Source organism: Paramacrobiotus metropolitanus, unplaced genomic scaffold (genome assembly GCF_019649055.1).
Source record: "Paramacrobiotus metropolitanus isolate TYO unplaced genomic scaffold, Prichtersi_v1.0 Parri_scaffold0000041, whole genome shotgun sequence".
In the NCBI taxonomy this organism is placed as follows: Eukaryota; Metazoa; Tardigrada; class Eutardigrada; order Parachela; family Macrobiotidae; genus Paramacrobiotus; species Paramacrobiotus metropolitanus.
Window position 1 is genome coordinate 452,034 of NW_026570261.1, and position 11,501 is coordinate 463,534.

An 11,501-nucleotide genomic window follows, 5' to 3' on the forward strand; every position below is an offset into this window, starting at 1 on the left:
TGAAGCGGATCAGGATTGCTAAGTCTTAGAAAAGCGGCACGGTACATTGCAGCGAATCCGTAGCAGATCCGTTGCACTTCGCTTCCGTGCATTCCAAACTGTTTTGCACTGCTTTAAGACATTCTGTCGCCAAAATGGTATTTGTGTGTACAGGTCGGCTTGCACAATACTGAGAAAATTTTAAACATATAAACAGCTGATCGAATTTGTAATTGCAGTTGTAATAAGTACGAGTATCAGTGGTTGCCATGACACAACATTTCACTTATACACGGTGTGCCTACATCAGTCTGGCTAGTAGGTAGGGGATAAAGTAGTAATAACAAAACATTCAAACCGAATTTATTATTATTGGCTAGTACACGTTCCCAGCGGTATGGATGGTGTGGCGCAAAATACTTGCGGTGTTCCACAGAACACCCTTCCTGTGCAAACCATAGAAAATCTGATCTCCGCGTGTGACCTCGCCCCAACAACGCAAATGGATCTGGAGGATTTCGGTGTCAACGATCTGAAACAACTCGTGGACCTTCGCCAAAGCATGACTTATCCTGCAGATCTTCAGTTTATTAAGAACCCCTTGGATCGCAAAAAGGTTCAAGATTTCATCGACAAAAATGCACCAATGCCACCGCCGGCCTCCAGTCCTCCCAAGCTAACCCCCAAAGTAAGTAAAAACGGGAAGTATGCTGAAAGCGGAAGAAAAGATGAACAGGATCGTGGCGTCAGCTGGTGTTATTGCGCACCGCGCACGAAAGCGTGATGGAAAATCGAGGGTTAGGAATAACTAGATTTATTGAGAGGGACAAGATTGTAGGTTTCAGGCAGAAAACGAATGATTCAAAGGTGGACGGGCGTTTTCTATAAGCGCCCGATAAAGATCGACCAGGTAACAGACGAGACAAACCAAGTGGCCGACCACCTTGTACGTGGTTCCCTTGGCACTCAATTACTGTGGATACTCCTCGGCACAACCATAATCAATTTCTTCACGGAATATTGCTGTAGTAGCCGAACATTTGTTATTGTCAGCCTCGGACTCTTCTGCGCAGTATCGCGTCCTCGATAGTCGATACACAGACACGTTGCAAAAAGTTTTGGCTAGATTAAACCGCACTAGCAGCAACTAAGTACTTAGATAGCCCAGCAGGCAGTCAGCTAGTTTGGCCGGAAGATTTAAGGGAAAAGAAGGCGAGATGCTGTCGAGGTGAACATCCTGAAATTTGTAGCGCAGCTGTAATATGTATGCACTCGAACTGTAATTTAATGCAGGGTAACGTTGAGATGTTCGAGAAATAAACTAATTTCTACTACTTGAGTAGAGATTGAGCGGTGCAGAGTTCGGCTATACGGGTACTGCCCAAACGGCGGTTGTTTATAAATACTAGTATTTTTGTTCTGCAGAAAAAATTTAATTAACGTCCTTAACGCATGTACTTAACGAAAACTATTAGTGATAGTGAACTAGCTCAGTGTCACCCGTTATCGCTTTCTTTTGTGGTCAACTTAGGTGTTGAATCGTAAGAAATGCTACTTAATTACTCTCGCTTCGAGTGGTTTCGTACTGTTTCAAAGTGACATTAAATTTTGGTGATAACTTTTTGCCCAATAGAAGTGTGCAGGAATTTACGAAGGGATGTGAAAATAACACACGGGATAAAGCACCATGGATGTGGCTTAGCTTCAAAGGATACGTCAACGACGAAAAATGTGACATCCAAATAGCAACGGCTCGCCCCCAGTTTCCTCCCAGTCAGTAAAAACGTCGATCCTAACGCGATGTATTTTCTGTTGATCAGATTTATGTGTGCCATTTTGTTTGTTAGCGATGTTAAATTTAAAGCTGCTAGCACCAAGGTTTTACAGATTATGTACGAGTAATATAATTATATTATCAAAATTGTGTAATGTTCGCCGCTTGTCTGGTTTCTGTCCTTTCTTGGGAGAGCCTGGTCATTACTCGAGATACAACAGGTGATAAACTGACGGTGCTTAGTGGAATTTGGGGACAGCGTCTGATATTTCGCCGATACTTCTATGATTCTATCAGTTTTTAGTCTTTGGGACAATATACGCGTAATTTGCTAGTCTTGCAGTTGCGCAGCATCGCAGGTTTATTAATAAAGGATCATAGACGGGCCGTGTACGAGCACATATTCTTAATCATTATTATTTTTAACAACTTTCATACTGTACATGCATACTCGAACGGTTTATGGTCTAATAATTTAGCCTAGTGCTTCGGGAGCCTTGCACTGGTGACCTTTACAAAATTTTCCAGCGCAAGCATAATTATATGCTTCTGCTAAGTTGCTTCACGGAATTTACTACAACCATAGAACACACAACACAGCAATCGGTCTATCTGAGCAACGCAATTCTGGCCACTCAGACAAAACGGGTTGTCTGCTTTTGAGGCCTGAATTAGAAATCTGGACTGAGCAGCAACCTTATATTTGTACCGGCTAGATGAACAAAATGTTAGTAGGATTACGACAAAACGTTTACCACGCAATACATAGTGATTGACTATCTGCTCGGTACACTTTTTCTGGGTTGCCCGGGATGCTCCATGCTGGTCCACAGGTCACTTTAACTTCCAAATACTTGTCCGTCAGCAAACCGGGCGAATGCACAGTACTGTTGAACCACTGATGGAAATTTTCCATAGCCCAACATCCACAGTCATCATCCTCTGGACAGATCGGATTATGACGGAAATTAAACTTCACATTCACTCGGTCTTCTTTGACAATAAGGGTATCTAGAACATCCTTGGAGATGGATGGCAAAAGATTACCGTCTAAGGACAGTGTCGATAAGTGCACGTTGAACCGAGGCCCACTGCGGTACAGGTGGCGAAGGGGCGGGGTCTGCTGGCGGAGCTCCAGAAATAACTTTGACCAAAAAACCTCGTTTTTATATTATGTTCATCGAAATTATAAAAAGCGCAAGAGTTAGTAATGTAGAGAACTGCTAAAAATTAACAGCACGAATTTACTAATATTTTGCCCAGATCTCCATAAATAATTTTCGCAATAATATTTAGAATGTTGAATTTCATTGCCATGTCTGTAAATTCAGTTAATTTTATTAAGTAATAACGAGTAGCTGTTGCAACTTTTTCTTACAATTTTTCGACTCTCATGTAATCGTAATACAACAGCGGTGGAAAGAACGAAAGATTTATAGTTCATTAATTTAAGAAAAATACATTTTATCGATTACCAAGTGGTTAGCAACTGGCTCCAGAGTAGTCCAATCAAAATAGGTTAAGGAGTTCTCGCTCAGCTGGAGAAAAGATAGGATAAGATAAGATAAGATAGGAACTGAGCGGAACGTATCGATCGCGATGTCCTTAATATCGTTCTTCTCTATATCCAGCGTAAGCAAACTCGGGAAACCACTAAGGAAAGCCGCATCCAATCTGCCAATCTTTGAATACTGTATAATAAGAATCAGGACACTGTGGAGGTTAGAAAGGAGTCGATCAATCGGGGCCCGCGCTTCTGTTTCTGACCGAAACCCTTTCAGCGTTACTCGCCATATGCCGTCGTTACGAGGCAGTGCTTGAAAGTACTTCCCTAAGGTGTTGCAGTACGTGTTGAAGTTGCTAGTCGGACAATCCAGAACCAGGGTGAAGAGTGCGCCGTACACGGTGGGTAACGCACAAGCGTTGAAATTCCCCGGGAAATGCAGATCGGCCTGCGTACATGCGAGATCGAAGGGCTGATGCTCCGGGAAGAAGCACTGCGGATGTGGTAATGCAGAGCTTTCGGTGGATGGAAAGAATGCACCTAACACGAGGCAGATGCGAAGTATAATGGTTCCCATCTTAGCCAGTGAAAATGGTGTTAATAAAGCGATGAGTTCCTGATTACTAAACGTAAGGAATCGTGTCAGATTCAAGTGATGTTTTTTGCTAGTAGAAATACTAGCTGCAAGTTGCTGACAACAATACGTTATGCTGATACATAACGAATTAATAAACAACCGCTCAATGTTCGTGAGCTACATGTATATTACGAATACCATTATTTCACTACTTCCTCGAGCATGTGATGTTGTTGTCCGAGATATAATAGCTGATAAACTAGCGATGCTCGTTGCTTAATTGTGGACTTGGGGACATAGTCTGTTGTTTCGCCCGGCATTTTCAATGCCAATGACCGTCTAAGGAGTAACGGATGACTGTGCGAGTAAACGTTTACCGCTCGCTTTTAATTCGTCGACCATCAGTGTATGAACTGGAAACATTCTCTACTTCTGTGCCAAAATACTCGAGAGCATGGTCGACTTTATCTTTGGCCTTTCAGGCCGCCATTCGTCGCCTGACACGTGAAGCGAGACGTTGCAGTAAGGACGCATTGGAGCCTCTTTTTCCGAGAGAAATGTTACTTAGGTTTAACATTATCGAGAAAATAATGCACAACTGCTAGAAATATTAGGACAGTCTATTGTTGCTTGCTGACGCTTAGATGCTCCGGAAAATGTTACGCTCAAACGTTAGATGTGACGTGTTGCTCCGGCTGAAGTAGAAGCCAGTACGTCGTCACATTGCCCTTTCCCTAAATCAGCAAACAAGGCAAAATGAGTCAGTATCATCATTAAATTAAAAAAGTAATGAACACCATATAACGCGTCGTACCTTGAGATGGACTTTCCCGCGACTGATAAACTCATGGCCAAATTGCTGAGCAACGACCACGGTGGCCACACTAACGTGTACCTGGGACGGCTGACTACTGGTCTGCATGCGTGCTGCCGTGTTGACGGAATCGCCGAAACTGAGGAAAAGTGTGCTGTGTTCAGTTTGATCTAGCTACACGAAAGATGTGCGCATTCCGGCACAAAATCTTACAAGCAGTATCGCGGTCTCTTCAGTCCAATAACACCAGCGGCTACCGGCCCACTATGAACGCCCATCAAGAGCTGCATACTCTCGTGGCTGCGTACACGCTCGAAGGCACTGAGAAGGACGGTGGCCAAGCGGCAGATCTCATCGGCATGACGGCTGCCTATTCGCTCCAGCAGTCCGCTTACGGCCTGCAAAATAAAATGTCTAGGAAATCTGTACTTCAGTTTTTGCTGACCAAGTTACAATAATAAGGTCCGATAAATAGTAATTAATACTATTGGACTGTCCAGTAAATATCGGAAAAGCTGACCAAAATGTCATACTACACATTTTAAGCTTGAGTGTACTGTACTTTAATACGGTACATAAACTTTATTATATTACAGATTACTGTATACGGTATATTGTATGAGGCACATTTTGCAAGCGAACCGTGGTTTAAGGTTCGACAGCGAATTCGCTCGGCGGTGGGCCCGTATGCGATACTACGCGACGCTTGACGATATCACCTTAATGTCGTAAGTTGTATGTATTTTGTATGTATTTTGCACTGTATGTATTTTGCGTTTTGCTAGGATTGCAAGAACTCGCAGCGTCTCACTAACCACATAATTGCTTCCGATGGTCTCCAGTTTATAAATCGATAATCCCACCGACACTTCATCAAATATCGAATACACCTCATGGAGGAACGACAACACCACTTGCGGGAGACAGGATGCGACGAACGTATTGAAACCGCTAATGTCGCAAAACAGAATGCTAACTTCTTCCACGTACTCGGCTTCCACGGTCTCCCCGGTTCGCAGCTTTTTCACCACTGACCTGAAACAGAATCAAATATTCATGCTTTCAGTTACGCTTCAAATATGCAGTCGCTTCTAGGCGGCTGATGGAACGCACGCTGGAAGCATTTGACAGAGGAGTTCATCAGCTTTTTTCTGCTCATGCAGCAGTAGGGCGGTTCGGTCTGCGACATCCTGCTCTAGGACGCGATTGTACTTCTCCAGCCACTGCATGATCCGGTCGAGAAAGGTCCCTTCCATGCCTTCGCTGGCCGTCGCCAGGCGGAAGCGCAGCGCGGCCTCTGCAATTTGTGGTCGCTGTGATGGTTCCTCCGCCCAACACGATTGCACCAGGGGAATCAGTCGCTCTAACGTTCTGTTCTGAGATAGCTGTGGGAACAATGGTCGGAAGTAAGGTTTTGATCCGGCTGCGATTTGTTCCAAAATGTCTACAGCATTTGAAAAGTGTCAAAACAAATTTGAACGATATTTATTATGAACTGCAGTCTGCAAAACCTAGGCTCCTTACAAATTTAGTTTACAGTGGAACCTCTTAGTTTATCAGTTGTACGAACGACGAAACGATTTAATTCCGATATAACTTAGAATTAATATTACTGTATAGGTACACACTATTATCGTACACTTTATAAAATTTTGTACAGCGCAACCTGTAGGCTTATACGTACGAGTACTATCGCATTCACGATTCTCATACACTGACAAATAACAAGTGCAGGCTTAGTGTGCAGTACAAATAAAAAGCACGAATTATTGAATAATTTTGTTATACGTACGTTCAGAAACAGCGCTATCGGTTCCTTCACCGTCCTGACCGTATATATGCGTGTGCATGATAATCTGATGGGCGATCAGGCCCAGTGCATACACGTCGCTCTCCGGCGTCGGTGGGTGACCGCGCAGCACTTCTGGTGCCATCCAGCAATGCGGCGCAAAGAACGGCTCCAGAACGACATACAGCGGTGCAGCAAATTTTTTACCGACGGACTGCAGAGAGCGGCTTAATTCTTCGTGTCCGTAATCGGAAATCTTAATCACCATCTGTTTATCCAGCAGACATTTTGAGCCTTTCAAATTTCCGTGCTTCTTTAACGAAGATTTATGCAGAAAGGTCAGCCCCTGTAAAAAGAGCGGTATGGTAAAACGGTTTACAGTGATGCCTGCAGTTTTACCTACTCTGATTATGTCTTGTATGAGGAACAGCTTTAGATTCCAGTCCGGATTGCGCTGAGTAATCATATCTTCGATTGAGCCCCGCTTGCACACTGTGTAGAATGTACTGGGTATTTTGGTGGTGAAGCAGATACCAAGAAGACTGTTCAGATTGGAACAGTTATCGAATTTGTGCATCTGACAAGCAAAACCAAGTTTCATAGTTGTGCCTTGTAGCGGTTTATTAGTTAGCCGGGATTATCCCACCGTTGAGACCAACTTAAGGAATGTCGTCGTCAAGACAGGGTGGGCATTCGTTGTCCAATATAGCCGTTGCTTCCAGGCGGGACTCCCGCGGAGGTTGACTAGTTGCCCGGCTGTCGAGCGATATGTGCCTCTCCGCAAAGCGGTGACATCAGACCACGACGCGCTTTCCGTAAAGCTATCTGAGGAATGGGATTTGGGCATAAAGGGCATGAACTCCGTTTCCGACACCATCCACCATGTTCGTTGCCTCTTATCCAGCTTCTGCTGTCTCCTGCGTATCAGACACCGGTTATAAGTAATTAGAACAATAATTTACATAGGTAACGATTAAAAACAGAGTAGTAAAAGGCACCTAAAGCAAAGTACACGGAAAGACTAGTCAAAATACATACGATCCATAAAATACTTCATTTTTGTCTACCAGTGCCATACATTTAATACTGTTCTTCAAAAAATGAATTCATATGTTCCTAAACATACGAGGACATTTGGGTGCTGTGAACATACCCTGCACGATTAGGCTGCGATGAACAGCTGGCTAGCCGTAGCTCGGTCTGAATGCAAACGGCTATAAATTTAGCCGGCTGTTCATCGCAGCCTAATCGTGCAGGGTATGTTCACAGCACCCAAATGTCCTCGTATTCATGGGAACACCGACTTACAATAGAATTTCGAAGTACTTAATCCTTATATTAATTTAACAATAATAGTTATACGTCGCATATCTTATCGTAAACGAACGGACTTACAACTTTAAACCCTGCACTCCGGTCTAACAATGAACCAACCCTGCATTTTCCCTACCCTTAGTGTTAACATTGCAGCTGTTTTAATTTACCGCAGCAATCCGGCAGCTGCTCCAACGACCAGCACGATCCCCGCCACCGCGACACCGACGGCCGTCGGTATTATCGATGACAGTCCGCTACAGTTTGTATCACACACCGGCCGGTCCAACGGGGCTACGCCCAATTTCCACTTGATGGGGCGACTAACGTCCACCAGGTCGTAAGCTTTCGTAAGATAATTGTATGCGTAGACGTTCTGTTGAAGGATACAGCAAAATTAAGTTTTCAACAGATACGCGCCAAATCAGATGCACTTCTCACACGAAATTTGCCGCTGACGCGATCGAACTGCTGTATGACGACCACTGGTACTTTCTCGCCGCTTGACGTAATGGAGACGTTCTCGAATGGCAAGCGGTACGATTGTCCTAGCAGTTTTTTCAGTATTCGTCCGGCGTCCAAGTGGTAAGCAGGACTATCCTGTTCTGTTTCGTTGCCCGTGCGGAATTCATCTAGGACCTAATACGTCAAATGTGTGGTAAAGCTTCTGATTACTGCGATGTTTTTCGGGCATAAGGAGCGCTCTTGCTCATTTTAGTCGTATGCTCGTCTCCTTTGTAAAATCGTAATTAGCAACAGCATTTGTAATGTAAAAAGACATGGACATAATATTAACAACTAGGTATAACGTGTACCGATCAAGAACGCCTTACCGTGGACATTAGATCAGCGGCATTCGTGCAGGAGACGAAGAAGTCGTTATACTGCAAAACAGAATTCCCACCGTCGAACTCGATTTAAGGTTGACTGTTTGCTACCAGGTGTTGTATGTCGTAAGGCGCTCCAAACACTGCCTCGCGGTAGCGCAGAATTTCGTCTGAACGGTTCAAGAACGTCGACCAGTCGGTCTCGGGTGTCCGAATGACCAGTACGCGCTCGATGACTGCATTGATTGCCTGCAAAACGACGGCTTGTTTGCTTATTTCTAAGGTAAGATTATGTTGCATCGACAAGCCTTATCGAGGTCATCATTTTGTCTCCAGTCTCCCAGCGGCGGCTCCGCGGGGATTTGTCCCTCATAAAAGTATAAAAACTCCTGTTTGGCAAAGGAAATCGTGGATTGATAAGCGCTTTTCCCAAGAGGATCTTTCTCGACAATGCATCCGTAGAAATATTCAGAAAATGCTAAACTTACATATTCACCGTTGGTCATGTTTAGCTCGGCAGCAGCGGCCTACGCAAAACACGCTTTGGTATCGTGGCTGGATTATATGCAGAAATCTGGGTTTCATCTGCTTGAGCCTTCTTACCAATATTCGTCTCATCGCTTTAAAAAGGGTGCAGCAGACAATAACTAGAAACAGGCAATCTCGTTATTCATACATAATAATTCATAAACAGCGAAACTGGTTTTCTACGACAGCAAAAATATCTTCTCGTTTGCTGTACAAAATTTTTGCAAAAATAAACTGTATCCCATAAATTACGAGTATACATATTATACGCGTATTTACTATTTACCAAGCCATTCTTCGTAAAGGTACAAAGCAGCTTGTATAGCGTACAACGGTACAAGTATATGAATTTATTTCACTGAATAACGTTTGTTACGCTATACATTACTGCGGCTGTACGACGCGGCGGTTCGTAGAGTATCATAAGCGGAAAAATCCTCTGCCGTTGAATCGAACGTTATCAGTTGGTACTGGACATCGGTGCGCTTGCTGAGGTCCATGGTTACCCCCTCGCACTGGGTCTGGGAACGGCCAGAATTAACGTACCCCGGCACTCTCTTGAATTCATCGCGTATAATGACCACGTAACGCCAGTTGAACTTCTTCATCATATACCACACAGACTGACCAAATAAAATGAAGGAGGCGGTGGACATCGTCACGGCTGTTGTATAGCGGTCTCTTCGAATCGCTACGCTGGTTGCGCTAATTAGCATTCAAATTTGCACTGCTTTATCTGCTTGCAGTGACACGGAATAAATAAATTTTTAGGAAAAATCGTGCTGACTTACCATGGTAATACTGCTATATCAAGCTCTACATAAAACATAAAAAAGTGAACAAGTGATATACACATTAACTGTTTCAGTCATGGTTCTCTTGATAGAAATCTACTCACCTCGCAAGAAATCGGCGATGGTGGGGAATGCGTAAGCACACACTAAAGAAAACCGTTCGATTCTCTCGGCTCATAAATTTCGAAATAAATTGTACAGAACTTGGAAACGGCTAGCTGTGTATTAAAAACAGCTAGACATGTGGGTAGCAAATAGCCCATAAACCTGTTGCGTTGTACATAAACTGCAAGGGTTTTTAATAATAAATTTAGTTTAACACAGTACACACCAATTACCAAACTCCGCTACATAGGGTATACAACGATAAAACACGCAAATCTGGGACGTGTAATTTGCAAGTAATCAGATTTTGCCCGGCTTGTTCGACAATTCTTAATTACAGTGCCAAATCGAAATGCCGCTGTAAAGCAACTTTCTGACTTGGCACTTCGAATGTTCTTATTAAGAAATGTTAAACGAATAGGGGAAAATCGTCAAGGATTTCTTAACTATGAAACTCCTGCTTTAGAAATTGTAGACTAATAAAATATCCTTACAAAGCTTAACGTCGCAGCCGGCTTGCCTTAAGGGCGGTTGCGCCTTCCTATGCTAATAATCGGAATTCAGCCGTACCGGAACTGAGAACAACCGTGACGCCTTGGCGATTAAACATCCCGTGGCTGTACCATTTCGCCATCTGGAGCGGCACCCAGGCATCGCCCACCGGCCGACAGATGGGCATATCGGCGGGCCAGGATAAATCCAGTTTGGTGAAGTTCTCGTACAGTTCCGGATAGCGCTGTTGATTGTGCCGCAAGGCCACGGCGAACGTGGACTGCATCAGATCGGCTGCCGAACCGCTGGCGTTGGCATTGCTCAGGGTGATCACGTTCAGTCGCATGGCATATACCGTGGACACCAACAATTTGCAGGATATCCAAGCCGTTAAATTCGATCCGAAATATTTCCACATTGCCGGATTTTATTTCGGCGGTAATATTATTTATTGCCGAACTTCAGTATACAAATACATAAGATGCGATCATGCGACACATCAACTACTGCAGTGATTTAAAATAGCCTATAAAACGGTAAGGAAGATACTGGAGCGCATTAAAAGCTAGATGATCCAAACGGTTTTAAAAACCTGAATGGATCCGCCGGGGATTATGAGCACGTGAAAGAGTGAGCATTTGAGCGCGGCTTTACATGGACAAACGATGAATTTGGCAGGAACCGCTTTGTGCGCGATCGTAAGCGACAAATTATCGATATTTGTCAGAGATACCTTGTGTCAAGATATTATTCTGAATTTCAGTAGCCTCACTGCAAATACAAAAATAAATTCACCATCCAACAACAGTTCACTGAAATTATGGCATATTCTCTATCTAGTATCAACAGGGATGACCTTCCTGAGATTTCGTTCCCGTGTTTTCCCACGCAAACGCTGTATGTACAGAGGTAATGGGCGCTGGTTCGTGCTTCATACACCGAAGAACTTCACGAAGTACACATGTAATACGATACATCAACTTAATACAAATCATTAACGTCTG

At 43.8% G+C, this 11,501-nt stretch overlaps 3 protein-coding genes across 3 annotated transcripts; 1 reads left to right on the plus strand and 2 right to left on the minus strand.

The window, feature by feature from the left end:
- The first annotated feature begins 322 nt into the window (after positions 1 to 322).
- On the plus strand, positions 323 to 2,124 carry LOC129590705 (uncharacterized). The gene is made up of 2 exons (XM_055486056.1): positions 323 to 667; positions 1,613 to 2,124. The coding sequence occupies exons 1-2, from the start codon at positions 377 to 379 to the stop codon at positions 1,640 to 1,642; spliced, it is 321 nt and encodes a 106-aa protein (XP_055342031.1). The 5' UTR covers positions 323 to 376; the 3' UTR covers positions 1,643 to 2,124.
- A 162-nt stretch (positions 2,125 to 2,286) lies between these two features.
- On the minus strand, positions 2,287 to 4,008 carry LOC129590692 (uncharacterized). The gene is made up of 2 exons (XM_055486043.1): positions 3,229 to 4,008; positions 2,287 to 2,897 (listed from the first exon to the last, which is right to left on the minus strand). The coding sequence occupies exons 1-2, from the start codon at positions 3,832 to 3,834 to the stop codon at positions 2,505 to 2,507; spliced, it is 999 nt and encodes a 332-aa protein (XP_055342018.1). The 5' UTR covers positions 3,835 to 4,008; the 3' UTR covers positions 2,287 to 2,504.
- A 392-nt stretch (positions 4,009 to 4,400) lies between these two features.
- Positions 4,401 to 10,843, minus strand: LOC129590651 (atrial natriuretic peptide receptor 2-like). Its single transcript, XM_055485987.1, has 18 exons — positions 10,576 to 10,843; positions 10,005 to 10,046; positions 9,898 to 9,922; positions 9,495 to 9,811; positions 9,182 to 9,225; positions 8,887 to 9,105; positions 8,690 to 8,827; positions 8,585 to 8,635; positions 8,193 to 8,390; positions 7,922 to 8,127; positions 7,084 to 7,354; positions 6,841 to 7,014; positions 6,441 to 6,783; positions 5,762 to 6,092; positions 5,464 to 5,683; positions 4,862 to 5,046; positions 4,649 to 4,787; positions 4,401 to 4,568 (listed from the first exon to the last, which is right to left on the minus strand). Exons 1-18 carry the CDS (start codon positions 10,841 to 10,843, stop codon positions 4,500 to 4,502), a joined length of 3,240 nt encoding a protein of 1,079 aa, XP_055341962.1. The 3' UTR covers positions 4,401 to 4,499.
- Positions 10,844 to 11,501: the final 658 nt, after the last annotated feature.